Here is a 21,871-nt window from a genome sequence, read left to right as displayed (position 1 = left end):
TCAGCCTTCTTCAGAATTTTGGTTTGGTTCAAGACAAAGTCAGTAAGAAAAAGCTGATTCCTAAAATGAGAGGTATGCTATGCATTGCTTTATAGCTACAAGGAATTCCTCCATGCATTTTCTTTTCTGGTTCCAGTGGTAAACCATTGAGTGTGAATCCTTTCTTTTGCTACTCTTTATGTAATTAAAGATAGTCATTCAGATTGCAACAGGTTCCTTTGTCCAAAGATTAGAGCAAGAGCTATGGAAGACAAGACTAAGCAGGGTCAAGCCATTTAGTGTCACATAGTGTATCTTACAGCAGTTGCATTGTTGTTATCAAACTTATGCTAAATTGGCCCGTGTTTTGTCAAATAGCTGAGCTGTCTATTATGCAATCTCATTGTTAATTTCTTTGCAGTGGACCATCCTAAGGCTTCATCCATGGGGATATTCACAGGGAAAAAGGGATGGAATATTTGTGGGGTTTTATTTGCTGCTGTTTGTTACTTGTTGCTCATACTCAACTGCTGCTAGGAAAATGCATAATTTTTGGTGTCTGTATCATTCTGCATGTGCAAGAGGACACCATTCATTTCACTCACACTGCAAAGGATTCTAAGATAGAAATTTAATTTTGCATTCAACCTGAAGTTTGAAAGAAATTGGTTCTTTGATTCCAGGGCCACTGCAGTGCTCTTGGTCCAAGTTAGAATTTTATCTGACTGCTTGCTCCATAGGCCAAAGAAAATAATCAGCAAACCTAAGAATATGTTCTATAGAGTGTGTTATAAGATAAGGAAGTAGGGCACAGATTCCAATCTTCAGTAGCCAAACCATGTGGAAATGTGAGAACTCCCTCAACTATGTAAGATGAACTATCTAGCTCTCAGTCTGGCAACAGAAGACTTATGCAGTGAAATTATTTGAAAACAATGAAGATCATTTAAATAAAAGCTGTGAGGCTTCAGAAGCTCAGTGTGGAAGACCACAATGTTTCCTACTGTCAATAACCTCAAATACCAGATCATCACACACACTGGGGCATACTGTGAGTTGGAGCAGACTGCAGGCAGGATGGCAGGGGAGGCAGAGCAGGGCCCTGTTTGTAAGGCTGCTGTGACAAGAATGATGGTGGCTGGCTTTGCATTTTGTGCAGATAGACTCTGAAGCCTTACTGGGTCCCCAGTTCAAAAGAATCCCTTTGGGGCGTAGTTTGGGCAGGCGGCCTCTCTCACTGCTGCACCAGGGGCTTGTGCCAGCTCCTGCAGGCAGCAACAGCGACGTGGGCAGGTGTTGTGGCCGTGGTGAGTGGTGTCCCCACACGGAGCTGTGCCACTCCATGCGCTTTTGTAGGGACAGTCACCTGCTCCCCCACTCGCACAGCTGCGATCCTCCCCCTTCCACACACACAGCTCCAAATATCCTCGCTGTCTGCAGCCCTTGCTGCTCCCCTGTGTGTGCCCAGCTGCACTCCCTGCCCCACTCCCTGTGGAAAAGCTTCTCTTCATCACACCTATTCTCCTACCTTACCCTGATTTGCCTCTTCTCTGGTCCTGAGCAGGAAATCAATATTCTGGGCGCCCATTGGTTCTGAACAGATCACTTGGAAACATTGATCTGAAAACATTTTCTGGGGAGAAAAGGTTTGTATGCCTGTGTTAAAAGCTCTGCCAAACAGAAAACACTGGGCAGAAAACACATCAGTGCCTCTTACAGAAAGCCTAAAATGTCAGAGGGAAAAGGAAAAGCAATACTCAATAAAAGTTGGAAAGTGAATATGATATCCAATTTCTGGGGAAATCGAGTCCTTTCTTTTCTTTCTCAGGATGGATTGGTTTACGTCTGAAAACTTTTCCTTTTAAAATGGTTGTATATTTGAATTTATTTTCATTCATTTATTTCCAAGCCAATGTTTCTGTTGGTATCTAATGTTACCGATGATATAAATGTTGCTGTTTTAAAGATGGCAAATTAGTACATGGAACTAATAGGAGTAGGTTCGTTATCTTTGCAGTTAAGAGGGGTGAAATATATATATGCAGAGAGGTCCTTCAAACACATTTTGAAGTCTTTACGAAAATACAACTAAAAGGTATTGCATGAAACAATATACCCCATTAAAATCTCACCATACACTCTTGCTATGAACGTCTTCCCTTCCTAGCACTACATTTAGAAATCTCTGGAATCACTTGCATCATTTTCTCTACAAAACAATTCAGAATTCCAAGGACAGATATGATGGAATTCTTCTGGTTCTCATTGCAGATGAAAAAATCTCCTCTATTCTTTTTAAAAATAACCATTATTATTTCATCAGGTAATGTCAGTGGCAAAACCACAGAATTATGTTCAGTTGCCATTCAATGAGTTTAGAATAGAAAATTAGCTCCTTTTCCTCAGATATTTGAAAATAAGTGTCCTCTGGAAATCTGGATTTCCCTAGAGATTTGAAAGTAAATGTCCCCTGGAAATCTGGCAAGATAAAAGAGCTTTGGACAATAAATACCAAATTAAAGTCCAGCAAACACAGTTCTTACATTGTTGCAGCGAAGCTAATCCTACACTTCAAAGTATTTCATTTTTCAAGGTGAAACTGAGGATCTAGTTACATTTTCCTGTGCACTTCAATGACTAAAAATACAGTTCAACCCACTTGTGGCCTTAAAACTGTCGATGAGGGCTTTCCCAAGGAGAAATCCAAAGTGGTCTGACAACAGAACAAAGCAAGTCTCAGTGGCTTCAGGACCCCTACACAGTGCATATTAACTGCAGGGGCTGCTCCACCTTTGAGGAGACAAAGTTGTGCACATGTCTCTTTAGCACAGACATATATTAACCCAATTGCTTCTTCCTTACTTTTTCTCTACTTAACACGAAAGAGTCCAAAGGCCAACAAGCTGAAGGGAAGTGTTTCTGGTTACCTAGCTACTGGAAAAACACACTCATCTGTAACACCAAGAAATATGTTTGGACAGAGCTGTTCTCCTTCAGCTATTTCCAACCATACCATCAAACAGCAATGGAAATGTTGTTTTAAAAGTACAGCTAGAACAGGTATTCTCTAATGCATTTATAGCTCTTAATCTCCTGAAAATTGCCTTCAAGAAAAAAAAAAGTGTTACATCTAATTTTGCGTTAAGACCTGACCATATATTTTACCTTCCACTATATCTACTGTAAGGAAGTGCTGTACTGCTCTGCTGTTGTCAGTAGTTGCAGGACACATTCTGACACGATGGTCTGAAAATTAACACAAGACAATCCATTCCTGTTTCCTCAGACAAACAGCCTCTTTTATTATCCGGAGCTTTCTTTTACAGTCAGTTCAAAACTCCTGAGTCACGACAGCTCATTGGTCTATCAGAACCAAAAAAATGCCTGCACCCTAGGAGAGCTCCTATTGCTTGTGAGCCCGTCAGTCAGCCCAGAGGCTAGTTCACCCAGCTGAACTAGACTTTCTAATTGCACACATTTTCAGTACAAATCAGTTTGCAATGCAAAAGTATTCTTTCCCTAAATAACATAAATTACCTCTTCTTTCCTACAATGTCATTCCTTCCCCCAACTCTGTATCCACATGTCACTTTGGGTTCACAGGACGGGGTCACCTACAAACACAAGCAGCTCTTTTGCAGCCATGCCCCAGAGAGATGGGAAGGATCCCTTGCCCCTGGTCTCTCTTGGTTGGGTTTCTGACTGGCTCTGAGGCAGGGGCTGTGCTTCCTCGCTTGTGGGGAGAGCAGAGCCGCCGGAACCACACCCAGCGTGCAGGCACTGCCTGACAGCGCCGCGGCCACTGGGACGCTCGCGCCTCTGAGCCTCAGCTGCTCCGCCACTGCTGCTGCTGCTTCATTTGCTTTGAGGCACACCCAGAGCTCACTGCTGGGCCACAGTGGTCTCTGGTTCTGCCCTCTTCCTGTCCCTGTATAGGGCTGGAACATTGCTGTGCTTTCAGGAAGCTTTTGTGAAAACTTCCAGCATTGCAAGCTCCTTTGCCCTCGGTGGATGCCTGCCATGGAATCCCTCACGGCTGGGTTCAGAGCATACTCAAGCTGGCTCTTCTAAAACCCAGGCTCCTTGTCCCCCTCAGCATGCTCAGCACCACCTTTAACTCCACAGTGCTGTGCAACTGGAGCAGCAGGGCAGGGACCTTTGCCGCCTGAGCTGCCCTTGTTCCTCTCTGCCCGTGCACAGAACGCAGCATGGAAGAGAAGGGCAGCAGGGCCCGCGTGTCCCTGGTCTCAGGTTTTGCACTGCTTCAGCTCCATGAAGACGCGGGTCAAGTGAAAAAGCCAAACTTTATTAAGGGAAAGAGAAGGGAAGGGGTAAGCTGGGAGGTAAAAAGGGGGATGGACAAGGCCTGAGGGCTGGAGGGAGGGAGCTGCCAAGAGGGAGAGGGATGGCAGGAGCTCCTGGAGCTTGCCACAGGCTCAGCTGTGAGCAGCTAGAGCTGTGCCTGGAGCTCCAGCTGGTCCATTCTCCTCTGCAGGTGCTCCTGCCTTTGGGTTTTGGAAAAAGCCAAACTCTTTATTAAGGAGAAGCAAAGGAAACGGGTCAGCTGGGGAGGTAAAAAAGGGGATGGGCAGGGTCTGAGGGCTACAGGGAGGGAGCTGCCAACAGGGAGAGAGATGGCAGCAGGGATGGCAGGAGCTCCTGGAGCTTTCCACAGGCTCAGCTGTGAGCAGCTAGAGCTGTGCCTGGAGCTCCAGCTGGTCCATTCTCCTCTGCAGGTGTTCCCATCGCCAATGGGAGCTGGAAATCACTGAAGGAATCTCCTGGAGCACATGTGTGAGCACATCCATCTGATCCCACAGACAAACTAAGCCTCTCAGATCTTCTTTCCAATGCAATCTGCATCAGAGTGCTCCTGCAGGATGGACTCTGATCTTCCCTGACAGCTTGAAGAACTGGAAGAGAGAGGAACAGAGCCACGGCCAGCGGCCAGATTGAGGGAATGCAAGGAAAGCCTCCTGCCAGGGCCATCGCAGCCGGCTCTTGCCATGGCCAGGAGGGAGCAGCAGACAAGGGTTTGGGCTGGAAGGTGCTGGCCTCGCATCCCCCACGTGTCCCTGAAAGCTCTCCGGGCTCTGCCCCTGCCGCCCCTGGTCCGCACAGGGAGCAGAGCCCTCGGCAGCCCGGGCACGGATTGTAGCTCCAGGGCCGGGATGTGCAGCTGCCCCCGGCGGTCCCCGCTGGCCCGCGGCTGCCCTCACTCACCCTCAGCGAAGACCTGGAGCTCCTCCTTCTGCCCCGTCATGAGCGATCCGGCCACCCCTGGCAACACAGAGGCTGTGGGGCCCCAGGCGGCACAGCTGCCCGACACGGGCGCTGCCAGCCCCGGGGCCGCACGCCCTCCTCCCCGGGCAGGGCTCAGCCTGGGCCCTGCCGCACGCTGCCGCCTGAGGGAGGGCACGGCTGCGGGAGGGCGGCGGCAGCGCCGAGGGCGGGCGGGGCTGCAGCGGCCCGGGCGCGGCTCCCGCTGCCGGGGCAGCGGCCGGGCTGGGAGGCGGGGAGGGACGCCGGGCTCATGGCTCACCGATGATCCTGACGGCTGCCTCTCGCAGGGGCCGCTGCGGGCTCTGCAGGCGCGGCAGGGCCCAGCGCAGGTGCTCGGCCGCTCGGCTCGCGTCCTGCAGCAGCTGTGGGGAGCGAAGGCTCGGCGCGGGCTCTGCCCCTCGGCCGGGCGCTCCCTGCGTCCAGCACCGGCCGAGCCGGCCCGCACGGCCCAGGGCAGGGAGCAGCGTGCGGGGCGCGGGCTGGCGGCCCCGGGTGCGGCGCTGGGCAGGGGCACAGCTGCCAGGCCCCCGCACTGAGCACCGGGGGCAGGGGGCTTCTCCAGGCTGTGGCTGGGGCTCCCGGGCTGTCCTTACCAGGCTCTGGACAAACTTCATCTGCTGCTCCTTCGTCAGCAGCTCCTCGAGGTCCGTCCTCCTCAGGAAGCGTGCCGCACAAAGCAGGGCTTCGTGAGAGGCCTGGAGAGCAGCAGAGAGCCGCAGGTGGCACCAGGGTACAGGGCACAGGACCCGTGTCCCTGTGCCAAGGCCAGGGGGAGACTGGAGCCCGCCAGGCACCAGGGCAGGAGGCGGCCGAGCCCCTTCCCAGGGATGCAGCAGCATGCCACAAAACCTCACCTTGGCCACGTGCAGGTTCTCATCGTGCCAGCGCAGGAATAGAGGGAGCAGGCTCTGGCTCACGATTCTTGTGAGAGGCTCTTCCCCCTCTTCCACTACCAGCTCCATCACCTTGCTGAAGAGCTGAATGGAGAGCAGCTGCACCTGGCTGTTGTCCTGGAAAGAAAGGAAAAGTCCTAAGCACCAACTACTCCAGGTCCACTGGGGCAAAGGCCCAAAACTGTAGAGAGCCCAAAGTTTCCAGGCAGCATCCAGTGCCCTTGGCTGGGGGCACAGAGCCTTACGTTGTCAAAGTGTGGCAGCAGGGCCTCAGCCAGCTTCAGGGCGGTGATGCTGGGTATCTTATGGTCTTTGTCCTGGAGCACATGCGTGAGCACACAGAGGGTCATCCAGACCACCTCTGCATTGGGATCAGCCAGCTGCTCCAGCAGGTGTTGATAGAGGCTGCGTATTTCTCCGCCCTGTGTGCAAGACGAGGCTGTGCTGTGAAGCTGTGAATGGCTGCAGCACCAAGAGCTGCTTGGGGCACTGGGGCAGCTGAAGCGGGAGGCAGGAGAGCTGGGAGCAGCTGCCTCTGCTGCCAGAGCCCAGCCAAGGCCAAAGGTCTGTGTTCCCCAGCCCCACCCTGCCAGCGCGGCTTCAGCCACTGCCCCCTTCTCACCAGCGAGGGCTCCTTGCTGAGCACCACGAGGCCTCTGAGCTGCAGGAGCAGCCTATCCCTGCACTCGCTTGGCAGGTGCCTGGATACGACCCACAGGGCACTGGGACCGTGTTGGCTCAAGTCCAGACACTCCAGGAGCTGAAGGCACAGGGCAGTGATGGGGACATGGCCAGCAGGAGCCCGGAGCTGCACAGGGCCGGGCCCAGGCAGCAGCAGCGGGCGCGGGCAGCGTCCCAGGTGGCTGCAGCTACCAGAGGCCAGAGAGCTGGGAGGCAGCTCAGCCAGGCAGCGCTGGCCATCAGGCTCACCTCCACCAAGAACGCCAGGGCAGGCAGATCCCAGCGTGGCTGCTTGCGGATGAGCAGGCTGAGCAGGTGCGAGGCCATGTGGGGACACAGGGGGCTCAAGCCATGACGCATCTCCCTGGCAGGGGAAAAAGGTACCCAGGCCCTGAGCTGGGGGGCAAACCTCTCCCAGGAGTGACTGACAGAGGTCTGATCTTTCCCCAGCACTCTGCGAGGGGTCACGGGCCCCTTGGGAGGCAGCTGCTCCTGGGCATCCTCCTCTCCCAGGCTTTACAGTCTGCTTGGCCGTCCCTCGGCCCTCTGGCTTACAACCACAGGGACTGTGTGGGGCACTCCGGGCACAGGGCACAAATGCTGGCGGTGGCAGTGGGGAGAAGGGGGTCTCACCTGGCCAGCAGGCCCGCTGCCTCATGCTGGGTGTCGGCACAGAGCAGGGTGTCCCAGACCTGCAGGTGCTCCAGAGCCACCAGCTTCTTGTCAAAGCCCAGTTGGGAGAGCAGAGCCTTCATGGTCTGCGCTGCAAACCTGTGTGCCGAGCAAAGGCCAGGTCACGCTGGGAGCACGGGCCCTGGCCACAGGGGGCATGGGAAGGACAGGGCGACTGGGACCTGTTGGGGTCGCTGGGAAGGCCGTGTTCCTCCTGGCACACTCTCCAAAAGTTCTGAACATTCTCTGGCATCTGCTCTGTGGTGATGAAAATTTGCAAGAGCAGATCCACAAACAGCTGGGGAGAATGAAGGAGTATTCCGTAGTGCCACTCAGACATGGGGGCAATCCTCCACAGCACCAGAGTTGCCTGCAAGACACAAAGCACCCCGAGGCAGTGCTCAGTGCCGAGGTGTGCATGAGGCAGGGCCCAAGGGGAGACGCAGGGTGAGCACCCAGCCTGCTGCCCCTGAGCCTGCCCTGAGCCCAGCTTTCAGCCCAGGCCGGGAGTTGCAGCGTGGTGAGAGCATGGAGAGCTGCTGGAGAGGTGACCTGGAGGGCGAGCAAAAGTCAACTTCAGAAACTCACAGCCAGGGCAAAGACGGCCTCGTCCCTGCTGCAGAAGAACGTGCCGTACGGTGGCTGCTTCTCTAGCACACAGAGCAGCGCTGGAAGCACCTCCTCCGCAGCTACTTCCGAGGTGCCCATGGCCCTCCACAGCAGTGTGGCAGCTCTGTGGGACCAGAGCTGTGTGTCAGCACCCTGCCCCGTGCAGCTGCGTGGGGCTGGGTGACAGAGCCCCAGTGCCCTGAGGGGCCGGGAGGGAGCATGGCAGCAGGCTGGGGAAACAGAGGGGCCCGAGAGTCCCGGAGCTCTCCGCTGTCTGACAGACCCCACCGGACAGGCTGTACAGGGCAAGAGGCCCTACAGGCCCACGAGCACTGAGCTCTTGAGGCAGTTGTGCTCCATACCTGTCACACAATGGGGCACAGTGCAGGAGGCTCATCACCACGTGAGCAGGGTGTTTTTCAGTCAGGCTCACAATATCCATTTGCAGCTCGGCATCCACAGTGTCACAGGACGTGAGTCTCTGTAGAATGTCCTTCACCGTGGCTAGCACCTGGAGGAAGCAGCATGGGGAAGACTTGGTGTGGTGTAAAAAGGGAGCAACTTCCCCAGCTTCCCCCAGGAAGTGCTTGCCTTCCCACCCCACTGTGATGGCCCCAAAACTGAGCGGGCCTAGTGGACATGGCTTGAGGGGCCACATGATCCTGGGAGGCCTCCAGCCCTGGCCCCAGGCTGCTTGCCTGCTGCGGAGAAGAAACACCCTTCTGGAAAAACTCCAGCCTGGGGGCAGGACTCACAGTCAGTGCGATCATGGTGTCAGTCTCTGGGATGGCCTGAGTCTGGTTGTTTGAGGTGGCCATGCCCTCAGTCAGGGCCATGTCAGCCTCCGCCCTGCCCTCTGCCGCTGCCCGGTCACAGGTTGCAGCGAGCTCAGAGGACACTGTGCTGGCAGCAGGCTCTGTCTGCAGCTCGCTGGGCCTGGAGTCGGGGTCGGCCGTGCTCTTGGTCATGGTGGCACTGGTCTTTCTGCGCCGAAGGCGCAGGAACCTCCGCAGCGCCTGCAGCAGAAGGAAGGGCGGGAAGAGAGGGACGTTCCATGGTCTGCTCCAAGCGCGGGGCTGGGCCGAGCAGTGCCAGCAGGCCCGGCCCAGGTGAGGATGGCCGCAGGTACCTGCACCGCTCTGCGGAAGCGGCCACGGGTGGGGTCCTGCTCCTGAGTCTGGTCCTTGGCTGCATCTGGCAAAGAGGGAGCGCAGCCAGAGCTGAGGGGCCACGGGAGAGGCTGGAGAACACAGACCAGCCCTGCGCTCTCCAGGCAGGGACAGCCCCCTGCGTGCCCGGGGCACAGAGCATGGCTGCCATTGGGGGGGCAGTCCTGAGCCCTGTCTGTGGGTGTGTCCACAGGGATGGGATGGGATGGGATGGGATGGGATGGGATGGGATGGGATGGGATGGGATGGGATGGGATGGGATGGGATGGGATGGGATGGGATTGGGCCAGGCTGGCTGCAGGCACCAGCCCTGCTGCCCAGCTCTTCCACTCACCATCCTGCAGTGGCTGCAACTGCTCCGGTTCCGCAGGCTGCTGCGCTGGGGCAGCTGCAGGGCCGTTCTTTTTCTTCCCCCGAAGCCTCCTGAACAGGCTGAACACTCTGCTTGCCATCCCGCTGTCCGACCTTGAGGACACCTTCGAGACAGATGCCTCAGCAAAGGTCCGAGCCAACGATGCCGCAGTCGCGCCTTGCAGGCACCTGCAAAAGCGAGGCCTCAGGAAGACTACAGGACAGCAAGTCCTGCACTGTGTTCCCGAGGGCTCCTGCCACAATGACAGGAGACTCCTCGTGAACAATGGATGTCACCAAGTCCCACGGCCTGGCCACGAAGGCACTGGCCGCAGGGATGGGGGATGCCTTGGAAAAGCTCCAAGTCAGCGAGTCCTGAGGTCTGGCCGTGAGACCAGCCGCAGGAGTAATGCCTCGGAAAAGCTCTGGGTCAGCAAGGAATGAGCTGGCTGTGCGGGGGCTCCTCACAGCACCGCTCTGTCCCGTCCTGTCCCGTCGCATGCACCGAGCCTGGCCGCGACGCTGCTGGCACCTGTGTCAGCACGTGTCACAAAGGGCTGCTGTGACACCCTGTCCCACTCTGCCCCACGGTGACCCTGCTGCAGCGTGTCACAAGGGGCCCTTGGAGACGCTGCCCTGTGCCCCGGGGCCACCGCCTCCCCAGGCAAGGTGCCCCCGCTTGGAAGGAATCCGTTTCCCCGAGTGTCTAACGCAGCCCTGGACACACCAAGGCTGGCCAAGTGCTCAGGGAAGGACTCTCCACGTCTGTGCCTGGCCCGCACAGCCCAGCTCGGTGCTGGCCCTGGAGCAGAGCAGCTTCCAGCAAGCAAGAAGCAAACGCATCTTGCCAAGAGCTAAAGCACACCAGATAGGGAAGATGGCATTAATGTGTGCATAAAGGCCTTTGAATTCACAGCTCTCTGAGAGACATTTGGGGCTCTTGGCTGGACAGAGATGATCCGGCTCTGTCCTGTGCTCAAAGGTGAGAACATACCCTACCACAGGTGCTTGGCTTGGTCTCTGCAGGCCCAGGCAGATGCCAAATTTGCTCTTCACAGCCTTCTCCCTTCCCACACCCCTCTGCCAAGTGCAAGGGGACTCAAGGATGGAAAGGAGCGCAGGGAGGCAAAGGGAGACAGCTGCACCTACCTCACTGGGGGCTCCTGGGGAAGCCCTTTGCTTGAGAAGCAAGCCCCTCTCTTCCAAAGGCATTTCCCCAAATGTGCACATTTCCCGGGGAACATCAACACACACTTAAGAAACCCTGGCAATGCTGAATTCCTTCTGCTCCTTGCAACACAGGCACTCCAGCTCGAGCTCCTCTTCCTTCCCCCGAGTCTGTTTCCACGGGTCCCTTCTGGCGCACGGCCCCAGGGCCCCTATAAACAAGAGCTGCCCGCTGCCTCTTCACGTGCCCAAACTCCTGCCTGCACTGAGGGCAGCAAAACCAGGCTGTTGCCAGCCAGGGAGCGGAGCCCTGTTCCCGCAGGAGGCTCTGGTGAGCCCCTTCCCCACTGTGCACACAGCACTTCTGCCTGCCCAGAACGCTCCTGGGAGAGCAGAGCACAAGCTGGCCAGCTCTGGGCTCAGCACACCCCAAACACAGGCGCAGGAAGATGCAGCCGCTGTTTTGTAGCCATGCCCCAGAGAGATGAGAAGGATCCCTTGCCCCTGGTCTCTCTTGGTTGGGTTTCTGACTGGCTCTGAGGCAGGGGCTGAGCTTCCTTGCTTGTGGGGAGAGCAGAGCTGCCAAAAGCACACCCAGCCTGCAGGCACAGCCTGACAGCGCTGCGGCCACTGGGACGCTCGCGCCTCTGAGCCTCAGACACTGCTGCTGCTGCTTCATTTGCTTTGAGGCACACCCAGAGCTCACTGCTGGGCCACAGTGGTCTCTGGTTCTGCCCTCTTCCTGTCCTCATGTAGAGCTGGAGCACTGCTGTGCTTTCAGGAAGCTTTTGTGAAAACTTCCAGCATTGCAAGCTCCTTTGCCCTCGGTGGATGTCTGCCATGGAATCCCTCACGGCTGGGTTCAGAGCATACTCAAGCTGGCTCTTCTAAAACCCAGGCTCCTTGTCCCCCTCAGCGTGCTCAGCACCACCTTTAACTCCACAGTGCTGTGCAACTGGAGCAGCAGGACAGGGACCTTTGCAGCCTGAGCTGCCCTTGTTCCTCTCTGCCCGTGTACAGACAACAGCATGGAAGAGAAGGGCAGCATAGCCCTGCATGTCCCCAGGCTCAGGATTTGTGCTGCTTCATCTCCACGGACGGAGCCATGGGTCAAGCGAAAAAGCCAAACTGTTTATTAAGGGAACACAAGGTGAAGGGGTGAGCTGGGAGGTAAAAAAGGGGATGGGCTGTCGGAACCCAGGACATCTCTCTGGATGCCCTGGATGTCTTAAAGCCCTGGCAGGGGCTCGGAGACCCTGGCAAGAAGCCAAAGACACCTGGAAATTCGATCTTAATTCATGGAGCAAATTGCCAACCTTATATAAAGAATTACGGGTCACAAAAGTTTAAGTAGCATAGTAGTAGCAATCACAGGGTGAAGGGAAAAACTTTGGAGCACTGTACAGGGGGGTTTTGTATGTTGTACAGGGGGGTTTGAAATTCTGTACATGGGGGTCAGGAGTCCCAGGATGGAGGAATTTGGGCATGCCCTGTCCTTCTTCTTTCTTCTTCTTGGCATCCATGTTCAGGATGATGTTGGCATGTGTGGATTGGTTCATAGTGAAAGTGCACTTGCCAACAAGGGCGAAAAGTATTGGAAATTGAAGGTAAATATCTTATACGTACTTTTTACTATAAAAGAGACAACCGCCCCGTGGGCGGGAGAGAGTGCCCTTGGCTGTCTTGCTGATCAGACCTCGGCTGGACAGACAGAAAAACTTTGTAGATAAGGAACAATAAACTCAACTGAAGACCAAAAAGCAAGAGTCCAGACTCCTTCTTCGAGAGTGCGGCCTGCCCAGAACCACCTTTTCCCGTGCTGGGGCAGAGACCACTGGCAGCCAACCCCGGCATTAAACCACTAAGGAAACTGTACATGGCTCTGTGAAGAGACATGTTAAAGATGAGAAAGCCTGGGAGGGTCTCTTTCCCTTCTGGCCAGCAAAGAGGTAACAAGGCTGGCCCAGCCCCCGTCTCAGCCAGGCCGGGCCGGGCGGCTCCTGCCGTGGGGCCGGGCCCCTTCCCAGGGAGCCCCCCAGGCCCCATCGGCTGCTGGGCAGGGCAGGGGAGGCCGCGGGGCCGAGGCCGGGCCGGGCCATGGCTGCGGTTGCCAACACCTGGGCGCTACCGAGCCCTGCCCCGCCGCCAGCCCGGGCCCAGCCAGGATCCGTCGGGCCCCAGGAGCAGCCCCGGGCCGGGCCGGCTCGGCCAAGATTCTGCCACCCTTGGGGTTCACCCGCAAGCCCTGGGCAGGGGGAGGAGAAGCCATGGGCCCCGGCCGTGCTGCTGCTGTGTTCTGGCCTGGCTGCTGAGATCCTGGCCCTGCCCCAGCGCGGCCCATCCTGACACAGCCCCAGCGCAGCCGCTGCAGAAACCTCCATCGTAAAACAGCTCCGGCCGCAAGGACCGAGCCTGGCCGGGGTCACGGAACCATCTGCAGGCCCCGGGAGAGATATTAACTCTTTCAGTGCTTCCATCCTCCCTCGCATGAGAGAAAAGGACAAAGTGCAGGCACACAGAGGAGCAACATGAAGACACCAAGGTCAGTGAAGAGGAAGTTGAGTTCCAGATGGGAGGGATGAGGAAATGCCTTGATCTTAGGGCTGAAATCCTCTTGTAAAGCTATGGAGAAGGATGAAATTAATAAATCAAACTCTCCTTTTCCCTATAACACATTGAAAAATATGGGGAGATGACTTGTTCAGCAAAGGCCGCCATACTAAAATAAGCAAATGCTGAAATAGCTGTAATCCCATGAGACGTTTGAACAGAGAAAGAGAGAAGAGAGATGAGACCCTGTTGTTCTCACAGAAGAAAGAGAAGATCTCTGTTCTCCGAGATTAAGATGATTTCAGAAATAGATGAAGAGAACCTTTGCTCTCAAACAACTCATCTTTAAACCAATACCCCATACATTGACATGGCCCATAAACACAGCTGTGGGGAAAGGTGTGAAAAAATGGGAAGGACTTCACGACTGCAGATTTTCTGGGTGGCTGCTATTCATGGGAATTGAGAGTTATGGAGAACTGTTTTCTTATTGTTATGAATAGAAAGTTGTATTTTTTTTTAAGTTTCAGAGTTAAAAAAACCAAGCCAGACCGAGTCAGACTCCTTTAGGTTCCCTGCCAAGAAAAGCCCTTAATCACTCGTTAATGGCAGGTGATTAACTGATTGTTTCCCTGATGCTAGCTGTATGCCAAGGAGATACCAAGGGAAACCCTCCAGGGTAAAGAGATGGGCAGTGACACCAGAGACAACATGCAAATAAGAAATGCAGTGCAACCTGGGTTTTTACAGTTTTACAGTTTTTATAAGAAAAACCCCTAAAATCACGAGCCAACAAGTGACTTAAAGTGACGTCTAAGGATGGGAGCATTGTCCCGTACCTGCTTGAATCTTTTTATTTCTCACCCTAACCTGAAAAGAAACTGATTAAAGAGACCCCCCCGGGTTTCTAAACCAACAAACCAAGGACTCAACGACTCTCCCGTGAGGACAGAGTCCCCACTTCTGTCTGCAGACCAGCGGACAAAACTGCATCATCCTCCTGCTTCGTGCCACGCCTGGGAGCAGCAGCGGCGAGGGCGCAACCCGTCGATTTCTTCCCACCTGAGCTGATTCTTCTTAATAAAGGCATTAAAAAGGAGAAAGATCTCCTGCCCATTTATTTCAGCTTGGGGACTCGTCCGGGGTAGCCACGCCTGAAGAGGACACCAGGACTGGGACGGCCGCCCACCCTGGACCTGCAGGACAGCTGGCTATCAGGACCAGAGAAGATCGGCTTGGGACAGTGACACGGAGCAGCGCTGGATTGGTGAGAATATCCAGCGGCGGGAGAGGGAGGCGAGCGAGTGTGTGTGAGTGAGACGAGGGCCGGCAGCTCGGCCCCTTGAAGCGAGTGAGGACCCCTCAGTACCGCGGTTCCGCACCCCCGCGAGGGGGCCGGCCGGGAACAGGGGGAAGCGAGTGGAACTGGTGATTGAGGCGCCTCCAAAGGGGTAAAGAGGACCCCCCCTCCGGGCGTGAGGAGGAAATAGCTGTGTGAGTGGCACGCACCCCACAGGACCCCCCTCCGGGCGTGCGGAGGAAATAGCTGTGTGAGTGGCACGCACCCCAAAGGCCCTGATACAGGTCCTAACGAGAGAAGTTAGGGTATCAGGCAGTTTGGCCCAGACAAAGGAGGTCGGGCGCCTCAGAAGCCAGGGTTTTGAGGTTTGACTGTTTGAGCCTTGGCAAGGGAAGGCCAAGGTCTCTCTAAGTCCTGACGAAGGAGGTCAGGCGAACCTCAGAGGTCAAGACCTCGAGGATGTTTTTTTTTGTATTTTGGTTGTTTGTTGAGTCTTGGCAAGAAAGCCAAGGTCTTAACAAAGTCCTGACGAAAAGGGTCAGTGAAATTGGAGTTTTGGCAGGAGGTCAAGACTTCTTAAATAAGATATATTTCCTTTAGAGAAAAAGACATCTTGTGATTTGGCAGAAAATAATGGGAGGGTGCGGTAGTAAGAAAAGTGGCCAAAGATTGAGGAATATACCTCCCCACAGTCCCCTATTAGAGAAATGGGATTTTATAGAAGGCACAGAAGGATTAGATAAAGTTAAGATGATTCATTACTGTTCAGAAGTGTGGCCAGAATTAGAAGTGCAAGGAGGATGGCCATGGTGTGGGACGAAAGACAAGTGGATGTGTATACGGAGAAAACTGGAAAAGATAGAGGATTGGCAAGGAAAAGATATTAATGAATTATTGAGGGAAGCATTGAAGGTGTATTTAAGGAGGGATGAAGAAAAAGCAGTAGCCAAAGCTAAGATCATGCTTACTATAGCCAGAGAAAGTGTGGGAGCAAACAACTCTTTCCTACAGTACAAGGCCACAAAAGAGTGGGGGAGTACACCACCAGGAGCAGGCAAGGATACGCCAATACTCTCAGGGACAGGAGGCATGGAGAGGCCTTGAGTCCCTCTGAGTGAAAGCTGCTGCTATTACTGTGGAGCAACTGGACCCCCCCAGACTGTTTAGCCTAAAGTTGTGAAACCTTTGCTAGCTGATCAAGATAGCAAAGGAAGCAGCTTTAAGACCAGAAGATCTGGTAAAAGTGTTTTTTTTAAAGCAAAAACCACACCCGAGTACGGAAAAAGAAAAAAAAGAGAACTCATATTTTGTGAAATTTAAAGTTACACCAAGGGATATGGGGGAGTGGTTAATACCTGATGGACGGGTGTTTCTAAAGAAAGCACTTGCTAGGATCGTGCTAACAGAACTACAAGAATTAACCCACTGGGGAGTCCAAGGACTATGTAATTATTTCCTAAGAAATAACCTGTGCATAAGTGTATATGATCTAGCAAAAACAATTATAAAATAGTGTTTAACTTGCCAAAAAAAGTGAACCAGTATGAAATAGTGAATACCTTAGACTCAGACTGAGGTCCACATTTTGTAGCTCAAACATTGCACAATATAATTGAAGTTTTAGGAATAAAATGGAGATTGCATACTCCGTGGCACCCCCAGAGTTCTGGGAGGGTGGAACGAATGAACAAAACTCTCAAAAATGTATTAACTAAATTGATCGAAGAAACAAAAATGAATTGGCTAAAGTGTTTACCCCTAGCGCTCTTGCGCATCAGGACAAGACCCCGGTCTGATATAGGGATTTCACCCTATGAAATGATGTTCGGATTGCCATTCTTGTTAACACCCTATAGCACAGGAGACTACCTAGAAGGAGAAGAAGCTACAAGGAAATATTTAGAAGTAATTGGAAGAACTCTAGAAGGACTTAGAAAAAGAGGATACCTCCCCCAAACCTCCCCTCTTGATACAAAAGCACACGACATCAACCCAGGAGATTGGATTTTAATAAAATCCTGGAATTATAGACCATTAATGCCTAAATTTGAAGGCCCCTTTCAGGTACTCATCGCTAATTCAGCTGTGCGAACCAGAGAAAAAGGTTGGACTCACATTACGAGAATTAAAGGACCAGTCCCACCCCCGAGCATTGGACAAGATTCTTCAGTGTCTAGTATTGGACCAGATTCCACACCACTCTCACCCCCGGGCATTGGACAAGATTCGTCAGTGTCTCCTTCTGGTATTGGACCAGATTCCACACCACCCTCACACTCTAACTCAGGACAAGATTCAACCGCATCGGGAGTTAATTCAGCTGAGTATACTATTATAAAAGGACCAAATGACTTAAAATTGACATTCAAAAAGACTGATGAACTGCATAAGAAAAAAAGTTTAGAATCATAACATGTCTTAAAGTGTTTTAAGAAATTTGTAAAAGTTAAAAATTGTTAATAGGTAATTCTGGTTAAGTCGTCCCAACTTGGTACCAAAGACCCCAGGTTAATCTTCTCCAGAGTGCTCCCCTAGGAGGGACCAAATTAGCAGGGACAGATCAAGAGAGGTTTGACCAGAGGAGCAAGAGACTCTAAAGAACTTGGAGACTTCTTCTCAGTAAAATCCTCAAGAGGCAAGGCCGGGTGGGCAGGCTGTGCAAGATGACCCATACCGGACTCTTGGGAAGGGTAGTAGTGCTGGCTCTGATTGCTGGTGGTGCTCTGGAGAGCCCAGGAGAGCTGTGCAATGAGTACTACCAACCTTTCTATGAGAAAGAAGTAAGCTCCTTGCTGAGAGTCCACAACAATTGTGTTAACCTCTCCCAATTGATCTTTTATCAAGAGAATAAGAAAATATATTGGATAACCCGGAACACCGCCACCTTTAGGCAGCCACTCCTGGGAGAGCACCCTGTAGGAGAAACCTGGTGGTGCTTTGAACGTGATGCTACTGAAGCAAACCTGGTAAATCTGGTAAAAGGAAAAAGTATTTCTAAATATTGGGAGGGCACGACAAAAATTAATATTTTTCAGGAAACCCCTAAATGCCTGTTTTGGGTCAATGGTACCACAACATCCACTGAATTGCCAAGAGGCTGGTCTAGTAGCAGCATCATTAAAATTATAAAACAAACTGTCTTTATAATACACAAAGAATCTGGATCAAGTTTAAGAGTTCCTATATATGAGGATTTGAGAAAAACAAAACTGAAGAAACAAGATATGTTAAACAAAATTTTGAAACTACAATCAGAAGTAAAAGTAATATCTAATCAGACCGCATTGGCTCTTAATCATATTAATGACCAACTCAACCAAACCAAAACAGTAGCTTATCAAATCAAATTAATTGTGGCAGTCATTAGAAACACTTTAAACGAAATAAAAAAACAAGCATATTTAGGAAATCGAAGGACTCCTACATTGATTCCAGTTGGTGGGATAATCTATGGATTTTCAAAAAAAGTTGGAAAACTATAACCTTCACTGTGGGTACACTTGTTAGTCTGTTCTTATTTCCATGTTTAACAAAAATAGTGACATCTGCTGTACAGAATAACCTAAGGATCTCTAAAGGAATTAACCTGAAAAAACCAAAAAAGGTAATGAAGCTTAGTAAATATGATCACCCAAGTGCTGAAGAAATGTATTATCAATACAAAAAATATAGGAAATTCTATGTTAATAAGCCAAAAATTATAAGTTGATGCAAGCTTAAGCTTGATCAAAGAAAAATAGGGGGGAGCTGTTATGAATAGAAAGTTGTATTTTTTTTTAAGTTTCAGAGTTAAAAAAACCAAGCCAGACCGAGTCAGACTCCTTTAAGCTCCCTGCCGAAGAAAAGCCCTTAATCACCAGTTAATGGCGGGTGATTAACTGATTGTTTCCCTGATGCTAGCTGTATGCCAAGGAGATACCAAGGGAAACCCTCCAGGGTAAAGAGATGGGCAGTGACACCAGAGACAACATGCAAATAAGAAATGCAGTGCAACCTGGGTTTTTACAGTTTTACAGTTTTTATAAGAAAAACCCCTAAAATCACGAGCCAACAAGTGACTTAAAGTGACGTCTAAGGATGGGAGCATTGTCCCGTACCTGCTTGAATCTTTTTATTTCTCACCCTAACCTGAAAAGAAACTGATTAAAGAGACCCCCCCGGGTTTCTAAACCAACAAACCAAGGACTCAACGACTCTCCCGTGAGGACAGAGTCCCCACTTCTGTCTGCAGACCAGCGGACAAAACTGCATCATCCTCCTGCTTCGTGCCATGCCTGGGAGCAGCGGCGGCGAGGGCGCAACCCGTCGATTTCTCCCCGCCTGAGCTGATTCTTCTTAATAAAGGCATTAAAAAGAGAAAGATCTCCTGCCCATTTATTTCATTATGGAGAAGCCTCCATAGCATGAAAGAGAGACTCCTTTCCCTAAGTGAACTGAAGAAAGACTATTCTAGAGGCCGTAAACTGACTGAAATGTTAGGTTTTGTTTCCTTACATTCTCAGTAAGAAAGAAAAGTTTGTAGGGAGAAGAAAATTGTTCTGAAAGTTTTGATCTGCTTCTTATTACTCTTTCATTTAGTTATTGTTCATAAACGTTTCTTTATACACTTTTAAAGTTTTGAGCCTATTTTCCCTTTCTCCTAATCCTACCTCACAGCAGGAAATAAGTAACAATATTCTAGTTAGTGTACTGGTAATTAGGCAACACTGAACTCACCTCAGTAATTGATGCACTGGCCAAGAAATCTCAAATTGGCAAACCAAAACCATTACAGAAATCTTCCTGATGAGCTGCCCAGAGCAGAGGGAAATCAAGGCAGAGCCATGGTCTGTCAGGACTTGCTTGATCCTAATGAGCCCTGTGGTGCATTAGGAGCTGAGCCCTTGAACCTCAGGGCCTGAGAGGAGATTGCACAAACCTTTCCAGGAGTCCAAGTCAGAAGAAAACATCCAAAGTGTCTCAAAGCATGAATGGGTCTCACTGAGGTCCATCCCCAACACAGGCTCCTCATGGACTCCTTGGTGGAGAGAACTGGAGGCCAGGATGGCACAAAAAAAAAAATCTCAGAGACTCAGTGTGAAAAGGAAAATCCAAAGTATTTTAAAAACCCTTAAGTACCTCAAAGTATTAATGAGCCCCACTGAGTGTCAGTACAGAGCTCTCAAGAGACTCATTAAAGCAGATAATTGGGGCCATGATTACACAAACCTCTCACAGAGTCTGTATCAAAAGGGAAACACCAAGTACCTTAAAATAACTGAAGTACCTTGAAGCATTAATGAGCCCCATTGAGTGTTGTTACTGACAAAGCCTCTCCATGGACTAATTACAGCAGATAATTGGAGGCCATGATTCCACAAACCTCTCAGAAAGTCAAGGCAAAAGCCAAACCCAAAGTCCTTTGAAAAACCTGCAGTCCCTGGGAGCATTCAGGAGCCCCCAGGGCCATTGCTGAGCAAGGCTCCCCAGGGACTCCTTCCAGCAGATCCCTGAGGCCACTGGGATGTGGGCTAGGGGGGGATGCTGAGGGCAGGACAAGGGGCTGACAGTGCCCAGCCTGGCTGGGGCTGTGCCAGAAGGCCCCAGGGCCTCAGGACAAGGTGTCTCCTCCCAGCCCTTGCTGGCACAGACCCTGCTGTGCCCCAGGCCACCAAGACTTGGCTTCTCTTTGTCCCCACCTGGCATCACTGCCTCCAGTTCTCTGCTCTGCCTGGGGCCTGGGGACACTTTCTCAGTCGTGTCCCTCAGTGGGACCCATTAAAAGTCCAAGAAACTTTGGAGTTGGATTGTGACTTGGAGTTCTGGAGAGGTTTCTTCAGCTGCCTCTCAGGGACTGATGTTCAGGGCCTCAGCACAAAGCCCCAGAGGGTCATTAAAGTCCTTGTGCTGTGTCTGTGCTGCTGAGCTGGGCTGGGCTCCCGGCACAGAGGCAGCTCCTGGGAAGCAAGAAGAGCTTCAAAAGCACATTTCTCTTGAGGAGCAGCTCTTCTGCCAGCCCAGCAGGGCTGGGGCACTGCCTGCAGCCAGCCCGGGTACAGCCCAGAGGCACAGAGAGCTTCAATCAGTCAGGGCTGGGAAGGTGCTGAGAAGTGCCTGGGGCAGAATCACTGCCAGCCCTTGGCACAGGAACCTCTGGCTGCAGGAGAATGCAGCTGCAGCTCCTGGAGCCATCTCCTAAAGCTGGAACATCCCAATGCCTGCAGACTCTGTGAGTACAACTCTGAGTATTTCTGGTGCAGGGGAGGTGAAATGCTCATGAAGCTCTGACATGCTGAGGGGTTCTGATCAGTCATAGAATATTTCCAAGACAAGGATTTTGATAAAAATGCAGAAATTTGCAAAGACTTTGTATTAATTTTCCTGGTATTGGAGAATGGCAGGGAGTGGGATAAATATTATAGGTTTATTATGAATTTTGACAAGTGCCTGAGACATCCAAACTGTTACTTGTAGCGACAATAGGTTCACAGGAGATCCCTAATGTGCTTTCAGCCACTCTGCCCATGGACAGCAGCAGCATCACCTTTGCTGGACCCATCAGGCTCAGTCTGAGCTGTCCTTTCTCCAAGCTGCAAACAGAACCTGCCCCCAGCCAGTGCCCTGCAAACAGGCAGGGTTCTGTCAGGCCAAGGAGAGTGCACAGAGATTTGGGGTCTGTGAGTGCTGGCAGGGAGTGATCAGGCACAGGGAAACACCTGCAGGAGGAAAATCTCCAGGAAGCAGAGAGAAGATGAGGCAAGGAGAGAAAAGAAAACCCAGCAATGCTGTAGCAGGGAGAGTTTAGAGATGTCCAGAGGATCCCCTCCAGTGCAGCCCCTCCCTCTGAACAAGCCCTCTCCCTCCTGTCTCCCAGACAAGCCTCTGCCCTCAGGGCTGGGGCTCCAAGGCATGAAGCCCCTCCTGTGCAGGCAGAGATGCAGCAGAGCCGTGGGGCAGCTCTGCAGCCCCGGGCCCAGTTCCCTCTGCAGAGCACAGGGCTGGGAGCAGCTGCCCGGCCCTGGGGGCTCTGGGAGGGGGCACAGCTGGCTCAGGGTGACGCTGTGCCCAGTGCCTGGCTCTGGGCAATGCTGTCAGTGCAGCCAGGGAAGGAGCTGCATCTCCCTTCATCCAATGCCAGCATAAAGGCATTTGGGAGTCTCCCTGAGATTTCAGTCCAAGCTGGGAGCTTCGATGCAGGATGAAAACGTGTCATAGAGTATCTCTGAGTTATAAGACTA

At 52.2% G+C, this 21,871-nt stretch overlaps 1 protein-coding gene and 1 long non-coding RNA gene across 2 annotated transcripts; one reads left to right on the top strand and one right to left on the bottom strand.

Annotated features, from left to right (window-relative positions):
* Nucleotides 1-5,510: 5,510 nt before the first annotated feature.
* LOC135302367 (maestro heat-like repeat-containing protein family member 6) lies at nt 5,511-9,085 on the bottom strand. Its single transcript, XM_064422737.1, has 11 exons — nt 8,873-9,085; nt 8,480-8,628; nt 8,097-8,241; nt 7,691-7,878; nt 7,470-7,607; nt 7,086-7,200; nt 6,778-6,915; nt 6,401-6,577; nt 6,117-6,272; nt 5,856-5,957; nt 5,511-5,762 (listed from the first exon to the last, which is right to left on the bottom strand). The coding sequence occupies exons 1-11, from the start codon at nt 9,083-9,085 to the stop codon at nt 5,511-5,513; spliced, it is 1,773 nt and encodes a 590-aa protein (XP_064278807.1).
* Nucleotides 9,086-10,293: 1,208 nt separating this feature from the next.
* Nucleotides 10,294-11,966, top strand: LOC135302288 (uncharacterized). The gene is made up of 2 exons (XR_010363990.1): nt 10,294-10,619; nt 11,750-11,966. It is a non-coding gene; the product is annotated as an uncharacterized LOC135302288 (long non-coding RNA).
* Nucleotides 11,967-21,871: the final 9,905 nt, after the last annotated feature.

Source organism: Passer domesticus, chromosome 6 (assembly GCF_036417665.1).
Source record: "Passer domesticus isolate bPasDom1 chromosome 6, bPasDom1.hap1, whole genome shotgun sequence".
NCBI classification, from domain to species: Eukaryota; Metazoa; Chordata; class Aves; order Passeriformes; family Passeridae; genus Passer; species Passer domesticus.
Note: the sequence above shows the minus strand (reverse complement) of the source record. Positions and strands in the feature narration are given on the sequence as shown.

What these genes read in the sequence shown, in the direction of transcription:
- LOC135302367 (XM_064422737.1), bottom strand. Translation starts at nt 9,085, where the DNA reads ATGACCAAGAGCACGGCCGACCCCGACTCCAGGCCCAGCGAGCTGCAG. An exon ending in TCAGCAAGGAGCCCTCGCTG is followed by an intron (nt 6,578 to 6,777) that starts GTGAGAAGGGGG and finishes TCTTGCACACAG; the next exon opens with GGCGGAGAAATACGCAGCCT. An exon ending in TGAAGTTTGTCCAGAGCCTG is followed by an intron (nt 5,763 to 5,855) that starts GTAAGGACAGCC and finishes GCCCCTGCCCAG; the next exon opens with CGCCGCACCCGGGGCCGCCA.